Here is a 20388-nt window from a genome sequence, read left to right on the forward strand (position 1 = left end):
AGTTAAAGTTGCTTTCTTTCCGTCTCTCCCTCCCCATCTCTTTGCCTGCCTGCCTGCCTTCCTTCCTTCCTTCCTTCCTGACTTGTGGATCTCAAACACCTGATGTTCATGTCTTATGGCTCTTACATTAAGCAAGTTTGGCTACCTCTGCAGTAGTCTTACCTGGCTTTCAGTAGGGGGCTCCTGGGTCTGCTCTGAGATGTTCCCAGGCACGCACAGCTTAATGACATCACCTGAAAGTGATGTCATCATGCCAGGCACATCATGCATCTATGCTCCAGCATTTTGGTCAAAAACTTATGGTTACCATAAAGTTTTTGACCAAAATGCTAGAGCAGGGGTGGCCAAACTTGCTTAACGTAAGAGCCACATAGAATAATTGTCAGCTGTTAGAGAGCCACAAGACATGAACATTAGATGCTTCAGAGCCACAAGACATGAACATCAGAGAGCTGCAAGACAGGATGGAAGGAAGGAGAGATGGAGGGAAGGAAAGTGAGACAGAGGGAAGGAAGGGAGGAAGGAGAGGCTGAAGAAAGCAACTTTAATTTTAATGCATTCTCCAATGGGTTTGCTTGGAGAAGTGATTTAAAGAGAGAAATGCCTTCTCCATGCTGACTGGGTGGTGGGGGCTTCATGGACCACACAATGTGTGTGAAAGAGCCACATGTGGCTTCCGAGCCACAGTTTGGCCACCCTTGTGTTGGAATGTCAACATGCAATGTGCCCCGGTGTGATGACATAACTTCTGGGTGATGTCATCACATTGACAATGTCATTGTGGGAGGGGCTGGTGGGTGGCAGATTGGACCCCCAAAAATCAAGGGAAATTCTTGATGTGTTTCCTTGACCAGGGGATGGGCAGCCCTATGTAGACATACAAACATTTTATTCTAAGATACATTTCTGCACCAATAAGGCATTGCCATCTTTATGAAAGCAGCTGTCAGGGACTTCTTTACTTTTAGGCTGCTGCTTTGCCTTCCTCTGGTGACTATGATGTAGTATGGCAGAGATAGAATACAGTACACTCTGATCTGCTGTCCTCTTGATGTGGCCCCTTGTGGTAAACTTTCACAGCTCTCTCCTCAATGGACAGTGAGACCTACCTACAGACCAGGAAACAAACTGCTTTCCCAGCATCACCATGGTATACACATCTACTGCTTAGGCAGAGCAAAGGACCTATCACTTTAAGGGAATCAAACAAGAGAATTCCAGCAGCTGTAGACTTAACTGATAAAATGGTCAAAGCCCTCAGTCATACACAGGATAGTTCAGGAAAAAACACTGTAGATTCTTTTAAAAGGTTCATTAAGAGGTCCATGGGAAAGGAAAATGCCAGAGATCCAATAAGAGACAACTGACTAGTGCATATTTGTGTAGATATAATTTAGATGCATCAGGGATCATCATATCATTCACTTCTACAAATCACTGTATTTGCTGCCATGCTATTTTTAGGGAATTTAGGAAGGCTGTCAACTATGGTGCATCACTAACTAAATATTCAAGGGGATGGGATGGGGGAGGGAGGTCACCATCTGCATTCAACTCAAATGCCAACACCCTAATGTTACTCTTGTTTTGAAACTTCTGCTGAAGTCAACATAATTCATTTCCTAGTAATAGTTCTTTGGATCGCAGCCTGACACCTCATCATGTGGAATTATGCTTTACAGAAATCAGCGGGACTTGCTGCCATGCAGTTTGCTCAGGATGTGCTTGGCATTTATTACCAAATGCTATAAAATACTGACAGCTAATCAGCTGTCACTGAAGCAGCTGCTCATTCATGCAGTGTATACACACTCAAGGAGGAGGAACACACATGCTTTTGTTAGGAAATTAATAATGATAATGTTCATTTATTCAATTGTGTTTCTCTATATAAAGCATACATTCAATGAGGCAACAAGAAACCCCCCATTGCAAGCATTTTCTATGAAAGCTTTGTTCCAGTTACTAGGAGCCAAGGAGCCCCCACCTTTTGTTCCTGACATTTGAAGATTAACTATGAAACAAAAACCACCAGTATAACACCTGGCCTATAAAACCAACCACAAACACAGGAGCATCTGGCTTATGCTAGTTTCCTGTGACTTGTGGTTAAGCGTTTCCTCTTAAAAGTTTATTAATAGCTTACTAAACATATGTTGCCTATTGCTTCTTTATAGATTTTAGCTCTATATAATCTTAGATAAATATAAATGCTTTTTATTCGCTTTAAGGCTTGCTAAGAAACAAGGCAGAATCAATATTTAGCATGGTAAATGAATAACTAGCAGAGACGGCAAAGTATCGCTCCTCTGACCTATTAAAACTATGTACCTATCTCTCTGCTGATAATTTCCGGCCTTTGTCTGTGGGTTGTGGTAAGGCCGTTTCCTCTGGAAAGTATCATAGCAACGTAGAAAGGAGAGTTAAAGATTTGTTTTAATTGCTTTCTATTCTTTATGGGTTCAGTTTAAAATGTATTAAGCAAAGGCATTTTTAGAATCTTAGTAAGCCAAATCAGTATGATTTTAACAAATAGGCCATTAGGGCAGGTATTAGTTGTAGAGTTATATTAGGTTTAGAACTTTGAATTTAATAAAATAAAACAAAGGGAAGATGATGCTGAAGGATGTTTACCTTATATGGTTATAGGATGTTTGTATTTGATGTGGTCATAGCCTGCGTCAGCGGCCGTAAAAGTTAGACTGTACCTCCTGCGTTCGATTGGCTATTTGCCACAGGGGAAGGTAGGGACTTTGTGACGTCGGGAAAGGATAAAAACCCAGGCTGGACCACGAATTAGCCAGAGGGAGGCAGCCATCCAAACTTGATCTCCCTCTCCACTTTTGCAAAAGTGAAAATTAAAACTGTTTCTCTGAACAACGTCTCGGCCTAGTCATTGGAATCTGGAAGAAGGAGGTTTTCCTCCAAAAACCGGTTGACAATTTTCTGGTGTCAGAAGTGGGATAAATATAGGCCCCTTTTGGGGTTGGGCCTCTGGTCCATTGGAGAGCAGGGCGAACACTCCTCTCCTGTGATTTTGGAGGGATCCCCGGCCGAGTTTGGCTGCCAACTCACTGTTTGAGGCGTGGCACTCTGCTCCCCAAGAACCCACAACGAGACGTTCAGCTGAAAACAGCCCACCGGAGGAGTCTGCTGTGTGGAACCGGTGAGTAGAAAATAAAATTGGGTAGAGAAAATTAAAATTAGTTTTGGGTATTGAGGCTTGTTTGTTGGTGTGAATGGTGTGCGTGTGAATGGGATGGAAACTAAGACGTCAAAGGTAAAAGGCAGGTACCAAGGTAGGTGGGAATTTCGTTGGGGACGCCCAGATCACTGGAAAGGAATGGCCAGGGTCAGAAATTCCCGGAGGCAGCCTTTGGAAAGGCTGACCTCCCACTAGGATGGGGTCTCTACAGGGTATGAGACAAAGGAGCAGGAGCCCAGTGGGGGTTCCTGAGAAACTCCGCCAGATGTATGATAGAGATATTGCCTGCATCAGGAGCAGGAGCCCAGCCCTACAGTGGGCAAGGGGGCACTTTACATTTGTTATGGGTGTACTTCATAGGGAAGAGAACTGATATCCCCCCCCCCATTTAAAGGCAATTAGACAAGAAGAAACCTATGAAAGTTACACCCGTAAAGGACAGAATGTCTATCCACCCTTGATCCTCTACTCTATGTCATCCCCACTGCTCCCCCTCCTTATCACACGGCCAGGTACGATGAGATCTGAAAAAGGGTCAGACAGGCCTGGTGAGAGGAGGGAATGGAAAAAGCAGCGACGGGGGGACATAGAGGAGGATTCACAGAAGGTACTCCTCCAGCAAGTTGGAGAGAGAGATGAATAAATTAAATACAACACTTAAAATTGTACCCCCAAAAACAAGAAAAAAAAAAAGAGGATTTAAAATTTAGACAAAGAAACAGAGGATTCATTGAGGCAGGTCCCAATAAATGAGGGAAGGTAAAGAATTACTTTCTGCCTGCGGCTTTCTAACAGTGCTTGGACGATGGAGAAGGGAAGGAATTGGTCCCTTCTGCCGGCGGACCTTAGTCGGTTCCGCATGCAGCCAGTACATTAGGGTACTTGGTGCATTCGAAAAAAGGTTTAGGGAAATTGTGTGTTTAATTTGTTTTGTTTGTCAGGTTAACCATACTAGAATTATAGTCTGAGGGGACGCCCTTGATGACATAATTAATTGTACTGCTGCTATCATTATATTGCTGTTATAACTGTATTGCTGCTAAATATTGGTAAAAGAATTTTAGACCTCTGGTATTGAAAATTTAGGGATTTGTATCAGGACGTTTTTGCTAATATAACCTGTCTGGTGTGCCTTATGTATATATGACATTCTATATCGAGCAATAATAGATTTGTCAGTACTGCGTTTCCCGTCTGCTTTAACATGGTGGGCTGGGACCGCAGAGGAGTGAGTGAATAGGATCCTGTATATGTGAACCCTACCTTATTTTTAAGTTTTAGTTGTCTTGTGTGTTAACTTGATTATAATAGGAGAGTTCGGGTACATGACCACTCTCCAGGGAGTTCTTTTTATAATAGGAGAGTTCGGGTACATGACCACTCTCCAGGGATTTCTTTTTATAATAGGAGAGTTCGGGTACATGACCACTCTCCAGGGATTTCTTTTTATAATAGGAGAGTTCGGGTACATGACCACTCTCCAGGGAGATTGCCTAGGCTCCCGCACATGTTCTCCTCTTTCTCCTTTATTTTTTTTTGTTTTTTTGTTTGTTTCTTGTTTTAGTCGCTTTGTCGGTTTGCCATAAAGACAATATAGCCGTATGCATTCCCCACCGGACTTCCAGAGGGAGGACCAGCCTCATTGGAGCCCTCGCCGGAGATTCAAAATGTTGGTTGCCCCCTGGGTCCACACTCCAGGTTTGCTGACCCTTTGTTGGCGCACCCCTGGACACCATGCCTACATTGTTTCCCTGTGGAAAGGGGAGCAAGGAGAGGCGACCGCTTGGTTGGTAAAAGGTCAAAATAGGAGATTGGATGAAAACTTGGGGAGATTGGATGAAAACTTGGGACCCCGCCGCCCCCGGTGGTGTTTCCTGAGGAAAATTGGGGACGACCCCCCACTGGTTTGGAGAATAAAGAATCGAACTGCTATTCCAGGAGGATTCCCGGTGGAACCGCTTCCCTGGGTAGGGCCACCACTAAGAATCTGAAGGGGCCGGTTGCCATTGTTACCAGGTTCCCCCACCCCTATACGATCCCCTCTGAGAGGCTTCCAATTGACAGGACCATAAAATCTGTTTTACATAATGTAAGATATTTCTTTTGTGTAATGTTCCCATTTATGTTTTAAAGTGCTTCCTGAGGAAGAATGGGGAATATCAAGCAGCGTCCACCAGCTGTAAGATCCCGAAGTGTAGGATCCCGAAGTGTATTATGGAAGAAGAAATTTGTAGTTGTCTCCTTTGTGTTTATAATTATAATTGTTATCATTGTAATGGCTGCCAAAGAAACGCGGCCATGCTCGCCACACCCTTTTCTTGGTAAAACTGCCTGTCCACAATACTGGATTGGGTATCATGGGAAATGTTATTATATGTCTGACATTGAAAAAGATTGGAATAGTAGTGAAGCTGAATGTTCCACATTTGATGCCACGTTGGCCCTGATTGATTCGCTGGAAGATATGCATTTTCTAGTGAATCTGACTCGCCCCGTGCATCATTGGATTGGCCTCTCCAAACAGACAGGCCTAATGTGGAAATGGCAAAATGGCACAGAGTTTGATGATCAGTTTCTTGTGCGAGGAGATAATGCGTGTGCCTATTTAGATGACACCGGAGTGAGTAGTACCAGATGTTCTCTGGAAAAGAACTTCCTTTGTAGCCAGCCAGATGCCTGTGCTGGAAGCAAAAGGAGAAATTAAGATCAGAACAGTCAAATGATTCACATTGCTAAAAGCAGCAAGGCCATGTAAAGACTGTTCTAGGTGATGTGAAATATGTCTGTGAAATTGGGTAAATTTGCCTTCACTCAGAAAAGGGGAAGTGCGGGCGGGTTTATCTTTTGTGTTTGAAAATAAAATTGTCCTGTTTAGGCCATGATGGTCCGGCGACCGTGCAGTACTTGCACTTGCACATGGGCGTGTAGTTTAAGTGGGTATATAATTGCCGGATGTATCATCACTGAATAAATATTTCTTGGACAAGGCACCTTTGGTTGAGGTGCCTCTGGGAATTAGATATTGAGATATGGATTGCGAAGTTGCTTTGGTCCCTGCTACCTAACGGTATGGAAAGTGTATGGGGAAATCAAAGTTGCTCTGAGGGTAGTTACCTTTCATTTTTGCAATAAACTTCTACGGAAGCGTAGATCAATTTAGTGTAGAATTAGAGCGAGTATTAAGGGAAAGGTTTGGAGGCCATTGGTACTTAGAACAGTCCCTGAAGGGTTCCTGCTATCACTGTGTTCACCTGGGAAATATAGTAGATCCTATAGTGGGCCTGGCAGCCAAGGAGAGTGGACTGACTCCTGCCAATTTGGGAAAAAGGGGGTCGAGACTGTGTAAATGTTTGGATTGACCCCTTTGGAGTTTGGCAGGAGGCGGCTCAACCCCGAGGTCCCGGCATTTGTCCCCATTGAAAGTCAAAACATCGTCTTGGCCAGTTCCCCTCCTTTATCTTATGACCAGTCTCTTGGTCTAGCCTTCACTGCCACTATTTTTGCAGCCATCAGATTTGGCTCAACTAACTTGCCTAAATAAGTTTCTTCTTGTGCAGTTTATTGAAAGTGGTACTAGACAAGACAATCGGGAAATATAAGAGAGAATGGCATCATCCCCTTCACTATCAGAGACCCAGAGTGACGAATGCCTTGACTGGAGTAAGGACCCAAAAGGAGGCTGGTCCCCTGAAGTTGGTTGTAGGGGGCGAGCCGAAGAAGCAGTGGTTCCAGCCGAATACGACCCCGGAGAGAAGAACACTTTCGAAGGTACCTACAATCTCGAGATCAAGGGAAAGAAACGGTTCGAGACGTTTAGAAAGTTGAATGAAGCCCTAGAGTTTCAAGAAGCCTGGAAAAGCCTCCAAAGAAGGAAGAGGACCTCGAGGGGTCGAGGTAGGGCTAGGCGGCCACCATTACCACGTGACGAGTGCAGCTTTTGCCACGGAAGGGGCCATTGGATCCGTGCCTGCCCACACGCCCCTCCCCAAGTCCGAGGGAGAGGAAGAGGCCAAAGAGGAAGGGCGAGTGACAACTACTGGTGTGAGAGTCGAGAACCTAGAGTCATGAAAGTGGCTACGGAAGGGGATCTCGACCCCTACATGTGGAACCACACGGCTGGAATCGAGGTCTCACTTAGTGTAATTGAGGAGACCCCAGAGGAAAACAACCATGGAGAAGAACCAACCCCGAACCACATGTGAGTCCATAAAAGCCTCTCCGGGAAGAAGTAACGCCTTCTGCTCTGCTAAACCTCGAAGGTCCCAATTACAAATACTCCAATGTGATGCCACAAAGAGGGGACCCTCTTTGAAGCAACTTTACTTTGCTTTGTTTGCTGTTTGGTATTTAAAATAATGTGTTTCTCTCCTAGTAGAAGGTGGAAAGATCCCTGGGAGAGTTGAGTGACAAAATTGTATCAGAAAGCTAGTTTTAGCCTGACGAGATTGTCCAGAGTTTTGTTCAAAAGGCCGTGCCTCCTGAAAGAAGAAAAACCCAGTTTCTAAAATGAAAGATTATATGCTATCTTGACTTGTTTTGAACTTGTGCTGTTTTATTTGTGTAGTTTTAATCAAAGTTTCCTAGATAAATTTTGCAGGTGCAGTTTTTCTCGGATCTGGACTGAGCACCAACCTCTGGACCTCACTCACCGGCAGTAGTGAGGTTCCACAGGCAACTCCCTCTGGAGTCCGTGCTTACCGGAAATAGCAGGATTCCACAGGCAATCAAGACGCCCCACAGGAGCTGATTGTTTTACGCTCGGGAGAAGAAATCCCTTGAATAATAACCAGCGAGTTGAGCTAAGGAATCCATGATCGGATCAGTTCCAGGCTCAAGGACTGGAGTAATGAAATGGTGCAGCTCTTGGGCCAGGGGCAGACCTGTTCAATGGTTGCCAGAATTATTCCCAGAGATGTTTTCTTAAGTATTGGTTAATGACAATGTGTGATTTCTTGTAGAAAAGGCTACCAGACCCCTAGCAAAATGGAAATCCACTTGAGTGCGGAAGGAAGGAAATGTGAATAAATGAAGAGTTTATAAAACAAAAGGGGGGATTGTTAGGAAATTAATAATGATAATGTTCATTTATTCAATTGTGTTTCTCTATATAAAGCATACATTCAATGAGGCAACAAGAAACCCCCCATTGCAAGCATTTTCTATGAAAGCTTTGTTCCAGTTACTAGGAGCCAAGGAGCCCCCACCTTTTGTTCCTGACATTTGAAGATTAACTATGAAACAAAAACCACCAGTATAACACCTGGCCTATAAAACCAACCACAAACACAGGAGCATCTGGCTTATGCTAGTTTCCTGTGACTTGTGGTTAAGCGTTTCCTCTTAAAAGTTTATTAATAGCTTACTAAACATATGTTGCCTATTGCTTCTTTATAGATTTTAGCTCTATATAATCTTAGATAAATATAAATGCTTTTTATTCGCTTTAAGGCTTGCTAAGAAACAAGGCAGAATCAATATTTAGCATGGTAAATGAATAACTAGCAGAGACGGCAAAGTATCGCTCCTCTGACCTATTAAAACTATGTACCTATCTCTCTGCTGATAATTTCCGGCCTTTGTCTGTGGGTTGTGGTAAGGCCGTTTCCTCTGGAAAGTATCATAGCAACGTAGAAAGGAGAGTTAAAGATTTGTTTTAATTGCTTTCTATTCTTTATGGGTTCAGTTTAAAATGTATTAAGCAAAGGCATTTTTAGAATCTTAGTAAGCCAAATCAGTATGATTTTAACAAATAGGCCATTAGGGCAGGTATTAGTTGTAGAGTTATATTAGGTTTAGAACTTTGAATTTAATAAAATAAAACAAAGGGAAGATGATGCTGAAGGATGTTTACCTTATATGGTTATAGGATGTTTGTATTTGATGTGGTCATAGCCTGCGTCAGCGGCCGTAAAAGTTAGACTGTACCTCCTGCGTTCGATTGGCTATTTGCCACAGGGGAAGGTAGGGACTTTGTGACGTCGGGAAAGGATAAAAACCCAGGCTGGACCACGAATTAGCCAGAGGGAGGCAGCCATCCAAACTTGATCTCCCTCTCCACTTTTGCAAAAGTGAAAATTAAAACTGTTTCTCTGAACAACGTCTCGGCCTAGTCATTGGAATCTGGAAGAAGGAGGTTTTCCTCCAAAAACCGGTTGACACTTTGAGAGGACAAAAATCATTGTAGGAAAAAGACCAAAGCAAGATAATGAATTGCTCCAAAGAAAATATGGAGAAGCTTTAAAAGGTTCTATTTTCAGTCTAGAGAGATTCAGAGCTCATTTGTCTCCACCATATAAAAAAGCATCAAATTTATGACCCTACATACCCCTTGAACTGGACTGCCACAAGAAACTCCTTCCTGAGGGTACAACCATCCCACAAACTAGCACCTCTGTCCAGATCACCACGCACCACTGATGCAAGAAGAAACACTCTAGCAAGAGAAATACCATGAAAGCCAGAATGGTGTAGTGGTTAAGAGTGGCCAACTCTAATCTAGAGAGCCAGGCTTGATTCCCCCCTTCTCCATCTGAAGCCTGCCTTGGGCCAATTACCTTTCTCTCAGAACTTTCTCAGCCCCACCTGCCTCACAAGGTGACTGCTGTGAGAAGAAGATAGGAAGACAGTCATAAGCTACTTTGAGACTCCCTGAGGTAGACAAAGATGGGGTATCAAAACCAGCTCTTCTTCTAGCGAACCCATGCAAGACAGCCATTACCCACTTTAAGCACTAAGCCTTGCTATACAAACTTTACATTCTTGAATGTACAAGTCTATTTCTTATATAAAATGGAGTTTCTCACTATGAAATATTGCTGATTTCCAGTTACTGCAATGGCAATGGGAATAAAGCATAAATTGTTTACAAATAAAAGTCAGTGTTGTCCGGAAACGTCTTTAAACAGCACAGCTTTAAATAATTCCTCTTATTGCAAAGATTTCTGGCAGAATTAGACAGTATTTCCATTGTCAAAGGGAAACTGTTTTTAAACACAACAGCAAACTCAAATCAGCCAATATTGGTGAAGAGGGAAAGGGCACCAAATTGCATCCCATCTCCCTCTTCCACAAGAGTAGCTCTGCTGATGGGGGGAGGAGGAAGAGAATTTTACCCTCCCCCTCCACAGCAGTCCAAGACTCATCTGGCTGTTTATCCCATGTGGATTTTACAATCAGAAGTCTTTCCTCTCCCGTTTAAAAGGGACTGCTGGAGGGTGCACCAGGAAAATAATGTGGAGAGACTGCTCTGCAGAGAGAGATTAACATGAACAACCCGGCCCAGTCTCTAGTGCAGTGTTCCACAAAACCCAGGCACAAAGCTGGCATGGAATCTAGAAATTTCAATGCAACATCTTGTATTTTCAGCAATGATTTTATGAGGTTTTTATTATGACAACAGTCAGGGTCCTCCTCCCCCATACTATAAGCATACTATAAGCACACTATAAACGGTGTTCCCTCTGAGTTAGTGTGAGCTGGCTCACAGTTTTTTAACCTCCAGCTCACGTATTTTTTCCTTGGATCAGGAAAAATGGTCCCAGACCAAGCTAATTTATGCAGTAGCTCATAACTTAAATGCCTGTAGCTCACGAAGTAGAATTTTTGCTCACAAGACTCCACAGCATAGAGGGAGTATTGACTACAAGGCTTTTGTCATATTATAGTCTGAATAAAATTACAAGAAACCACAAAGTGTTTAGTAATGGGTTTTGTGATATCAATAGTGAGAAAACGTAATTAAAATGCAAAATACTGAATACTAAAATATCAGTCCGGTGCCTAAACTTTTGGGATGGCACACAGAAGAAAATTAATCAATGCCTGCTCTAGTGGTTGCCCGCTTTACTGATCGAACAGAGCAGGTGAAGTTCTTAATATGCTGTTGTTCTGTACAACGATATCGTACAACAATTTTGTAAAATAAAACTATTGTTTTGTTTTTAAATTTGTATATATCAAATAAATAATCAAGCAGTTCTTCAGGGACCCTGATTCCATACCATTTTAAGATTTTAAAGGGATTTTTTTGCGTCCAGTTTGAACTAAAGCTGGAAGCCAGTGATATTCTTTCAGAACTGGTGTATTCCCAATAAGTTATTCCACTCAACAGCTTCACTGCTACACTCAGCTCATCATCCAACTGACACTTCCAATATGCTTCAAAAGCTGCCCATGTAAAGCATATTGCAGTACTCTAATCTGGAAGTGATTTGACTAGGAGTGTCAAATGTGCGGCTCAGGGGATGCATCAGGCCCCCAGAGAGTTCCTATCAGGCCCGCAAGCAAGTCTGCTTTCTTCTCCCTCTCTCTTGTTTCCTTCTGTGTCACAGCTTGCTTTGCCAGGCTTGCTCAATCTTACAGAGCTACAGAACAAAGTCTCAGATGGAACTGAAGTACCAGAATGCATTGTCATCAACGTCCATGTAAAACAGGCAGTAAATAAATGTTTAACAGCTGATGGAATCAAAAGTCACCAAGCAGTCCAGGAGTTCAAGAGGGTTGTACTGCAACTACCTCTCTTGAACCGAAGGCTGTTGGGGCAACAGTTTTGGATACCAAACTGAATCTGAAGTAGGAGTGAAATGCTTAAGAAATTGCTCGAGTCATCTTCCTTCAAGAGACACAAAAGGCAGCTTGTGTAACCCATGTCATTTTCATTTTAACATTTTATTTTTATGCAACAGTTTGTAATTGGGGCCTAGGGAGCAAAAGATCACAGAGCAATGGCAGTTGATAAAGTTGCTCACATATTACTAGCTAAAAGAGCCCCACTCCTTCAGTCAGTCTGGCCTGCAGCAGGAGACCTTAATTGACGGAAACTGCTAATTTCTTTGGAGGTACGTGATGGGCCCAACAAACAGTGAGAAATTGCATCCTAGAATTTCCCCTTTAGGAGTCGTTATAAAGAAAGGGTTTTTCAAGCTAAATTGTGATTAAGGTTATGGTTAAAACTCTTTCCCCCTGACTGAGTCAGTTTGGCCTGCAGCAGGAGAAAGATGGCCAGAGCTAGGAGAAAGAAGCCAGAGCTTAACTGAGGGAAACCACTAATGTCTTTGCAGACACAAGCCAGAGAAAGGATTCCAGAGCAGCACTGAAGAGCATATGGGGAAGAAGCACCCCTTCAGTTCTTTAGGTTAACATTTGAGACCTTCTCTTTCTCCTTGTGTTAATGGATGTTGTTTGCTAAAGTTTGCCTTTGTTCTGAGTGTTCTTCCTGAAGGGCACTAAAGATCCTGTCTCCTCAAATGTTGATATGTTCATAGACATTATTATTCAGTTGTATCTTTAATTGTGAAGTTGTTAGGTTTATGATAAATGTTGGTTATATTGAAAACCATTTAACACTTTGAATGATTTTTCCCTATACTTTTGAAGCAATTTCACATTTGTCAAGCCATAAGGGTGCAATTATTTATTGATCTGACGCACTCCCCCCTCCATTAAAAAGGGTTACACTTGCACATGTGCTATTTTCCACAAAGAACAGCAAACAGGTGACAAGACTCACACAAAGAAGTCTGCCCATTAGCAAGCAACTTAAAACAGCAGCAATACAAGAATTAAAGCATAATCCTAAGCAATACAAGAATTAAAAGCATAATACAAGAATTAAAAGCATAATCCTACCGACTGCAGTTTGATTAAATTCATCTTGAGGACTGTGTTTCTGAGAATCCATCTTTTTAGCATATGCTTTAACCCACCATGGCTTGTACTTCAACAGATGGCAAATAGCTTCATCTTCAAAGAAGTCAGCACTGGGGGAAAATAAAAGATTCATCCATTACAATTTCATACTATGAGACACAGTCAATGCTGTCATTCATTGGAAGCTTATCAACAAATGCCAAGTCATTGCACATCTCAAGAACCATGGCCTTCATATACATTTGGACTTCAAGTTTCTCACCATGGACAAAATGTACAAATTTCAACTTAGCAAACCAAATATAGAAATGTGAAAAATAAGGGGTTCTTCGTGGTTCCTCTATTAACAGAGTTAACTGAGACTGACGTCGCACTTCAAATAGCTGTTTAGTAAGCTCAACTACAAAGGAAAATGAATGTAAACTTGTATACCCTTACGTATAAGTGCCTTTTAGGGCCATAGAATAAAGCAAGAGTCAAATTGCACCTTTAAGACCAAGAAAGTTTTATTTGGAATGTAAACTTTCGTGTGCTAAAAGCACACTACATTAGACAATAGGATGGAATGGTAAACAGTCCTAAATACAGAGAAAGTGGGCAGTGAATTAGTATGCAAAATCATGGAAATGTTTTTTAGCAAATTAAAAGAATCACAATTTGTTAGTGACTGTTAGTTTGTGTTGACTGGGCTGCAACAACAAGAAGGCAATATAAGTCAGAATAGCAGATTGATGTCTATGTCATTAGGTGTGAAGTGCAATAAATAAGAGTCTGTTGTAATGTTAGCTCTGGGTTTAAAATGAGGGCATTAGTTTCTCAGAGGTTTAATTTAACCATGTAACACACATATAACCATCATTCTAGTTTGCCATTAGAAAAAAATACATTAAAATATAGTGGAAGATAGGTTAGTATATGTAAGGAGATAAACAGCCAATATCCGTTATTTGAGTATGTCAATACAAAAAAATATTATTCTGATACGCTATTCTAAAAGAGAAATACATTGAAATACTGTGGATATATAGCTATACTCAGTGAAAGTGGGTTTACTATGCTAGGTATGCTGCTGGAAATGTTTTTATTATCTGATGTTTACGAAATCTAATGTTTATAACGCCATATTGTTATGTTAATTTTAATAATTTATAACTGTTTTAACCATGTTTTTATAATGTAAACTGATGTAATGTGTATTTTATGCTGTGAGCCGCCCTGAGCCTGCTTCGGCGGGGAGGGCGGGATAGAAATAAAATATTATTATTATTATTATTATTATTATGTAATGAAATAAAAAAACCAATATCCGTGTTCAGTCCTGGGGAGGTGTTTGTTCCAAGTTTCATAATAATTTGTAATTCAGCAATTTCCCTCTCCATTCTGTTCTTGAAGTTCCTTTGCAGCAAAACAGCAACATCAGTCAATCCAACTAGCAACAGTTCTCCAAGGTCTCACTCAGGTCTTTCCCAGATTAGCTACTCAAGATTCTTTGCGCACTTTAAGCAAGGATGACAAGAAATGGACTCTGAACATTTTTCTACAGAGCAGCGACCAGAGGCTTATAAATAACTACCTGCCACTAACAATAACCTAAGCTAAGTGATTCTTCTAAACAGAGACTTCTCCCCTTTATTTAGGATGCAAACGATGCACACATGCATGTGACAGGGGCCAAGATTTTAACTGATAGTAACTTTTGTTGAAAGTTTATATGCAAAGCTGAACTAAGATGCTACATGTTAAAAAAGTAAATTAGGTGAACAGAAACACTTTTAAGAAATAGATGTTCTCAGTTTAACCCATGCTTGAGGAGAAACAGAGCAATTAACAGACTCTACATTTATTGCCCTGTAATTGTGGACTCTCACCATCAATCTCCAATTCTGACATGTTTATTGCCTTTGCTGTTTCCCACACAACTGATGCTATCCAAACCAAACTTGGAGTCCAGTAGCACCTCTAAGACGTACAAAGTTTTATTCAGGATAATTTAGTTCTACTGCTTCAGACCAACATGGCTGCCCACATGGACAAACAAAATTTGCTATTCTTTCAATTTGTTAATTTCACTATTTTGCCATTGGATTCCGGCTTTGTATTATTTTGCATGCTTAACCACTGCCCACCAGCTATACGCAGTACTGCTCACTGTACCCCCATTTCATCATCTGATGAAGTGTGCATGCACATGAAAGCTTATATTCTAATAAAACTCTGTTGATCTTAAAGGTGCTACTGGACTCCAATTTTGTTCTATTGCAGGGGTGAGGAACCTCCATCCTGAGGGCCATATGCGCCCCTCGAGGTCACTTGGTGTGGTCCTCGGGGATTGTTGGACCAAACTGAGCCATGTGTCAGCCTCCCTGGTGTCTCGCTGGCCAGCGAGGATCGTGGGGCCCAGTCGCACTGTGCAGCAGCCTCCCCACGGCCAGGCAGGGATCACAGGGCCCAGATGTACTGTGCAGCAGCCTCCCTGAAGCCTGGCTGGCCAGCCAGAATTGCTGAAGGGCCCGGAAAAGTTACTGTCACAGTTCAGTTTGCACTTGAATATCCAAGATGGTGTGGCCTAATATGCTAATGAGTGTGTGACCTAATATGCTAATATTAGGGGATGTGGTCTAATATGCTACTGAGTTCCTGCTGGGCTTTTTCTACAAAAAAGCCCTGAACCTATGCATTTGCCTAGGACAGCAGGCCGGGTGTGCATGTTTGTGTGCGTGCCAGATTAGGCTCTCCCCACATGACTTCAAATAGAAAAACAATTATTTGCATTAATTTTGCTGGCCTGAATCATTCTTCCTCAGTGGAGCACTGTTTTTGAAGTTGATAATTTTTTAATGGCCCGCGAATGATGTTATAAATATCCATATGGCCCTTGGCAGAAAGAAAGGTTCTCCACCCCTGTTCTGTTGCTTCAGAGGAACATGGCTACCCATCTGGATCTAACCCCTTGAAAGTTACATTCATTCCGTTCCTATTCTTATCTTCAGAAGAATGCCTTTTTCCTCATAGGGTCTTTGCATGGGCTCACAGAATGAGTTCAGTCAGATTGAACGTACCACCTAGCTCCTGTGAGAAACTGATATTACAAAACAATCCCTAAATAGAGTTTGGATCTTGCACAAGTTTCATGTATGCTGTGGGGAGTTCTTCTGCTACAGTTTTCACTTATGCTAAGGTCCACTGAGCTCCATGGCAGAGCATATCTTGTGTATACGGAAGTCATTCACAGGATCCAAGCCTACATGTTGTACAAGAATGTATAATCAGAATCCTTTAAACATATATCCTTTAAGTCGCATGGATTCCAGGAATGAAAAGAGACCACTGAAGACTGTGAAGTCAGTCCACCAAAGCTGTAAAGCACTACCAACATACAACATTCATTGGTGTAGGAAATGACAAAAACTTATAACTATAACTTTTACCTGACCATCTTATTTTGATTTTACTCAGGGCTTATTTTTAGCAGGAATGCACAGGAATGCAGTTTCCAGCTGGCTTGGTGTCAGGGGGTAATATACAAACAAGTCCTTGTACAAAAAGCCCTGAGCAAAACAACAGTGACATCGGGGGGGGGGCCTAATAGGCAAATGAGTTCCTGCTGGGCTTTTTCTACAAAACAAGCCCCGATTTTACTGAATATGTATATAATATAATGATACAAAAGCTGAAGGAAAGGTTGTATCTGCATGTGGAACAAAACAGGAAAGGTGCTAATGAACGCTATGCTAAAAAACAAGGGCAAGCTTGAAACAAACGGCAAGGAGAAAGAAAATGATGAAACAAGAATACTAATGAGGAAGCCTGATTCCATTAATGAGCAAAGAACATGCTTCTGAGTTCTCTGCTCCAAACAGAATGGTACATACAACCCAGATACCAAGGCAAGAACCCTAAGCCACTTCAATGCTCCAGAGGCCACCATTCTAACTTGGGAAAATGCCCTAAAATATGTTAAACATGTTTCTCCTTAAGATTGTTCCACCTGCTCTAAACTGAAAAAAAATATATATCACTGTTATTTTGAGAAGTCTTCCACTACAACGGAAATATTTTATACTCATTAAAACAGTAGAAAACCCCCATAATTTCTTCAAGTGCTCCATGTCATTTTTGTAGCTATGGTAGACATTGTTTCAAAATAAGAAAGATGTACAACTTTTGTATGCCTGAAAACAATAGCAACCTACTGACAGCTAGGGGGCAAGGATGGGGAGAGGCAGCATAAAGTATAATACTAATTTTTATCTATTGAGAACTGATAATATACAGCTTATCACAAAGAATAATTCACCAAGAATGGATCACAAAATAGAACTCTTGGGGGCAACTAGAAGAGGTGTACAGAGTATTTCTTGTTTTGAATCAGCACCTTAAAAATGCATTGTAAATTACAGAATATAATCACAAAAGCATTGATGATATGGCAACAAATGTTATGACAGACGACTTCACTTGGCACGCCCAAGTGATTAGACATCACCATTGTATATCTCATACTTTTTGTTTAAGAGTCTTGAAAGCACAGAAGTCAAGATCTATCTGTTGATGAATATTTAAGAAACTCAGAGAGCAATTCTAAGCACGTATGCTCAAAATCCTGCTCAGATCTATTCAGCTTCCCAGGAAAGTGCCCTTAAGACTGTATTGTAAGGCTTGGCTCCCGCACATTCCTCCACTGCAAAACACATTCATCCACAGGTACACATTTTCCATTTATGCAAGATACCATTATGCAAGACCAAAAAGTGCCTAGCGCTAGAGAAGACAACGGCGATGACTGCAGATTTATATCCTGCCCTTCTTTCTGAATCAGAGTCTCAGAACAACTTACAAGCTCCTATATCTTCTCCCCACACGACACCCTGTGAGGTGGGTGGGGCTGAGAGGGCTCTCACAGCAGCTGCCCTTTCAAGGACACATCTGTAAGAGCTATGGCAGACTCAAGGCCATGCCAGCAGGAAAAAGTGGAGGAGTGGGGAATCAAACCCAGTTCTCCCAGATAAGAATCCGCACACTTAACAACTACACCAAACTGGCTCTCTAGAGGACCTCCTACTGAAAAAAAGGAAAGTATAAGAACCAAGCCTAAGGTTTTATTAGTATATTTTAAACTAAAAACAGTTTGTCAAGAACAATATTAGCAAACAGATAAAAATATTATAAGGACACATTTAGTGGAGTAGCCACTTTAGCAATAAACACTCCAGGAGAAATATAAACATGCTTGCATTTAGTAGGCAATTATTTTTCCAACATTTGCAGATATTATGCATTTACAATATTTATAACCCAGTTTTGTGCTGATCAGTAGGATCTGATGAAGCTTACATCTTTAAAATCAATCAAAATCAAATTTCACACAAATACAATACAGATAATGTGAACTGGGCAAGCGGTTAGCCCCATCATACTACCTAACCTCCATTCACAAAAGCACACAGGATAGACTCTGCTTTACACAGCCTCCGAAATCTCTGCAAGACTGGTCATTTTTCTCACATCCCCAGGAAGCCTGTTCCATAAAACAGGAGTAGCCAGCAGAAGTAGTTCCCACCAGGGCTTTTTTTGAGCAGGAATGTATAGGAATGTAGTTCCGACTGGTCTGGTGATAGGGGGTGTGGCCTAATATGCAAATGAGTTCCTGCTGGCTTTTTCTTACAAAAAAGCCCTGGTTCCCACTAACCTAAATGGAGGAACTGTAAACAATCCCAGCTCTGATAATTAGAGCTATTCTCCCAATTACAAGAAATCATATCCTTACAGGCTCATTTCCTTTACATACATCAGTGTGGGTCAGTTGCCCTGATTGCTCTATAGAACACCAAGTAACAATAGCCCCACTACAAAATCTCGAACATCTGGAGAAACCAGATATGAAGCAACATTCTGAGCAGTCAGCATATACCCTTTGATCGCAGCTAGCCTGCAGAACTAATCTAGTATCATAATTATGTCTAGACCAAATAAGCATCAGTCATCTATGGCTGTTACAAAAGTGCCAGACTAAAAGTATTCTTGACACTTGATGTAACAGTACCAGAGGAAAGTATGCCTTTCCCTAACACTGAAATTTTAGATCAATCTTCTACTGAAATGGTGACATGACAGTACAGCATACATTAGAAAGGCATCTGTTTTCCAGATTAATACTTACAGGTAGTGATCAGGATCAAATTTGGCAGCTTCTGCCACTAGCCGTTTCTTTCTACGTTCATCTGTAGGGGTTACATCTGGGTTCTTAATATCAATAACTTCACTAAGTTCTTCCTGGAAAGGGAAACAACAAAAGAATTAACCTGCAAGCTACGAAGGCAAAAAAGACCATTGTAAAGCTTTATAGAGAAGTTCGCAGCCTTATTCAAATGTAACCCCACTGGGATGCCAAAGTAGTCCCCAAAAAGGATTAGTACTAGAAGCATGTTAATTAACTAGTTAAGAGCCACTACAATTAAATACCTCGTGATACTAAGAATGGACTTTCAATCACTACCTTTGCATAGCAATCTGCCACTTCACAAGATGCATGCACACGAAAGCTTATACCCAGACTTAAATTTTGTTGGTCTTAAAGTACCACTGGACTCCAGCTTTCTTCTGTTGCTTCAGACCAACACAGCTATCCATCTGAAACTAAGAAATCTATTTAATTTTACCCTGGTAACTTTACGTAGTACAAAAACAGGAGAAACCAATTACATAGTGGTGCTGGATGACAAATACTGGGATCATTGTGATTGATTTTGCTGACATATTTTCTCAAACAATTATGTCGTCTGTCATATAACTTGAAGCTTTATCTCTAACGTGAAGTGTAATATCTATCGTAGAAAAGCAGCATTTACCAAGGGATATTAGATATCTCACCAATACAACAGTGTGTAAAATGTAATTAAATCTCATTGGCTAAGGAGAAGGAGTTCCAACTTCTGTTCCACATGTGTAACCATTAAGACAGATTAACATTCCACTATCATGCACACATATAAGGGGGGAAAGCTTCTTATTACTTTGAAACATCATGAGGAAATATTAGCTCTCCCCATCCCAGGGTGGGGGAGCATGAAATGAAGGCATTATCATGAAAGAAAGATAGCAAAATGCAAAAAAGTCTGAAAAATAGGAAAAGAAATTAAGAAATAATGAAAGGTTGTTTTATTTTCTACAACACATAACAAGGAAGATCTGGCTGAGCATACAAAACTATGGAGCTGTGTGGAAGGAAATGAAAACAGACTGCTACAGTGCTTGCCTTGCTATAGTGCTGATTTGGTTGTTGGCAACCATTTGTCTCCTTGTAGTAAATTCTGAAGAAAATCATGATCAGCTGAAAGCAGAGCTACAGCTGTTTACTGTGCTTCACCTTCCCTGCATCCCTAGTGGCTACAGCACAGAACTGTGCTAGAAGTAAAATAAATCAGATGCATTCTGACTGCACCACGATAATAACTTCAGGGGCCCTCTAGCTGTCTTGGCCCCAAGAATTCCGTCCCCCCCAGTCACCCTTTCTCAGTGGCCCTGGATGCACTGTC

General features: G+C 41.5%; 1 protein-coding gene across 1 annotated transcript in view; it reads right to left on the reverse strand.

Moving 5' to 3' along the window:
- SHQ1 (SHQ1, H/ACA ribonucleoprotein assembly factor) overlaps positions 1 to 20388 on the reverse strand; it is a 112012-nt gene that overhangs the window by 83674 nt on the left and 7950 nt on the right. Inside the window, exons 6-7 of the mRNA XM_060239555.1 lie at positions 19014 to 19126; positions 12833 to 12963 (exon numbers count right to left, since the gene is read on the reverse strand). Of these exons, the coding sequence (XP_060095538.1) occupies positions 12833 to 12963; positions 19014 to 19126 (244 nt within the window). The remainder of the gene's footprint in view (positions 1 to 12832; positions 12964 to 19013; positions 19127 to 20388) is intronic.

The sequence above is a fragment of the Heteronotia binoei genome, chromosome 5 (assembly GCF_032191835.1).
Source record: "Heteronotia binoei isolate CCM8104 ecotype False Entrance Well chromosome 5, APGP_CSIRO_Hbin_v1, whole genome shotgun sequence".
Taxonomy (NCBI): domain Eukaryota; kingdom Metazoa; phylum Chordata; class Lepidosauria; order Squamata; family Gekkonidae; genus Heteronotia; species Heteronotia binoei.